General features: G+C 39.5%; 1 protein-coding gene across 1 annotated transcript; it reads right to left on the minus strand.

Moving 5' to 3' along the window:
* Positions 1–360: 360 nt before the first annotated feature.
* LOC125664144 (histamine H2 receptor-like) lies at positions 361–2,346 on the minus strand. The gene has a single exon (XM_048896710.2). The coding sequence runs from the start codon at positions 2,198–2,200 to the stop codon at positions 782–784; it is 1,419 nt and encodes a 472-aa protein (XP_048752667.1). The 5' UTR covers positions 2,201–2,346; the 3' UTR covers positions 361–781.
* Positions 2,347–2,664: the final 318 nt, after the last annotated feature.

A 2,664-nucleotide genomic window follows, 5' to 3' on the forward strand; every position in this document is an offset into this window, starting at 1 on the left:
GTGTTTGCCCAACTATCTATTTTGTATTGCTTATGGGAGTTATGAGATTGATCACTGTTCGTTATCTTCACCTTTCACTATGCCATCAATAGGACGATTGTATCCGTAACGCGGATTTTCCCGGGTTGAATCTAACTTCACTGCGCGTGTTCTTTACATTTTTGTTTCCATTTTCGTTGATGAATTACTATAGTACTCACTTGTAAATGTGTATCATTCAAAATGATAATCTTCAGTACAACTGATGGATTAAGATGCATTCAAATCTATCTACTATACTGATGAAGACACGCGTCCAATCTTAATAATTTTGCTGATGTTGGCAAATACATGTTTGTCGGTAAGAAAATGCACATCACATAATGAGTAGCACTTTATTTTTAACAAGTACAACATTAACAAGAATGCGCTCTGTACGATCAGTTTTGACATAATACCATCATAAAAAGCATATGTATAGATTCGCATCAGCTCAGCCATCTGGCATATACACGAACAATTTCTTATTTCCTCCCATCCTCAAGAGCTTAATTCGGGCTGACAAGGTGAAGGTCATCTGATAAAATTCTTTTGTTCCTTCATCGAATATCAAAACTTGAGATTTCTTATTCTGGATAAATAACACAGTTAAAACCGTAATATATACAGTTCTACGTTAGTGTGTATTCTTGGTCCCTAATACTCTTAAATTCATACAAACCATTCACCAAAGAACAAATATCACATCTGCATCCATCAGCTTAAAATAGATCTAATTGGTGAGCACTAACAAGTGTTCAGATCAGATTTTTTGCACCATTTGCTCTTCTGTTTGATCCGAAGGTGGGTTAATCACAAAATCTAAGCTTTTATTAGAAACTTCACTTAGTCCATTGGGTTCATCGACTTCTAAGACCGGAAGCTGAAGTGCCGTGTGTCCATTTCCCATTGTAAATGAATGAGCTTTTCGGATATTAGCATCACTCGGTGGACGGAGACCGTCTTTTGGTTGTCGCGACACGTGACGAGGTTGTAACGACTGGGTCCTTCGTAGACCCCCAACGTCACCATTTTGATTATTTTTACGTTGCAAAAGTGACATTCGAAAAGATGAGGACCTCCGTATGCTTCCCTTTCTTTTGTCTTTGTATCTTATACGTTGAAATTTCCTTCTGGTGTAAATATAGAACGAATTTCGAAGAATTTTGTTTCTAATTCCATATACGGCCCCGTTTGTCATTGGGGCCGCTTGGTACAAAGTTGTAACAACAGAAAACACCATTGTGTGAATGTATTCTCTACCAATACACGCTTCAATGATTATCACAATAGAATAAGGAATGTATGTGAGTGCAAATGCCCCTATTAATTGAAAAATTGTCATCATTGCTTTCGTGCCTTTGATTGATGATGAATTTAACTGAGTCGCTTGACTGTTTGGCGCTATGGGAACTTGCACCACACACGCCATTCTTACCATTGTTGCAGCGATTCTGCTGCTCTGAGTTCTTGCAATTTTGAAAATATGCGTGTAACAGTACAACATTACTGAGAGAGGGAGGTAAAACATAAGGATTAAAGCCATTCCTAGATACCAATGTCCCGGTATATGAAGATGGTTAATGAAACAGATTCCTTGAATTCGATGAAATACGTACTCATTTCCTCCTAGCAATGGTGGTAGTGCAATTACTATTGCGAATAACCAATACATACTAAATAAACAGGACATCTTTTTCATGGTTGCTGTTAAAGAATGGTGTAGAGGAGAAGCAATGGTGTTATATTTATCCCAGCTTAATCCAGCGATGGTCCACGTCGTCACCAGGGTGAAACTAGACTGTAAAAATCCATAAATTTGGCAAGAGATATCTCCTCCAATCCAGCGCCCGGTGAGAACGACCACTGCCGAGAACAGTGTTGTAATGAGAGATGACAGAATTCCTACCACAGCAAGGTGGACTAAGAGTATATTGCGGACGGTTCGTAAACGACGGTTTGGAACTATCGCAATGATGATAAACACATTCAAAGCTGAACCCACCACAGTACAAATCAACAAGAGAACACCCGACACAATATCAGGTCCTCCCCTCTCCCATTTCGGAAAGGGTGGTCTCCCGGACGGCTTGTACACCGTGTCATTGAAGGTTTCATCCCAAAACGAGTAGTTCACTCGGTCCGAGAAATTGGTAGCGTGGATGATCATGTCGAATAGCATTCCCCCATGACGGTGTCAGTATCATCTGGGTATATCTATACTCATACTCCTGCTTAATTCATAATTCATAGCGGTCATCATGAGGTTAATATTTATAACTCACAATCAATCGAAATTCAATATAGCGGATTTATCGTTTAACGACTCCCTGGGTTATATACAAAACAATCGTGTTTATCGTATTCCGTACTGAAACTCCAAAAACCTCTATCCTCGTTCTCCGATGTTCGCCGATCCAACCGCTGACAGCTGATTGGCAATAGCATGCGTTTTACCACTTTCAAACACATTCGTATATATTCAATCTGTAAAGTTGCGATTTGGCAGTTCTCCACGGCCTTACGAAACCAGGGATCCTCCGTGATGCATCACAACACATCATTTACAAGATGGTAGGGGTGTCCCATTAGCGAGTATTTACATCATTTGAAAAATAATCAAGTACCACCAATCTAATTGATATA

The sequence above is a fragment of the Ostrea edulis genome, chromosome 1, assembly GCF_947568905.1.
Source record: "Ostrea edulis chromosome 1, xbOstEdul1.1, whole genome shotgun sequence".
Classification (NCBI taxonomy): domain Eukaryota; kingdom Metazoa; phylum Mollusca; class Bivalvia; order Ostreida; family Ostreidae; genus Ostrea; species Ostrea edulis.

Excerpts from the sequence above, each read along its gene's own strand:
- LOC125664144 (XM_048896710.2), bottom strand. The coding sequence starts at position 2,200 with ATGCTATTCGACATGATCATCCACGCTACCAATTTCTCGGACCGAGTG.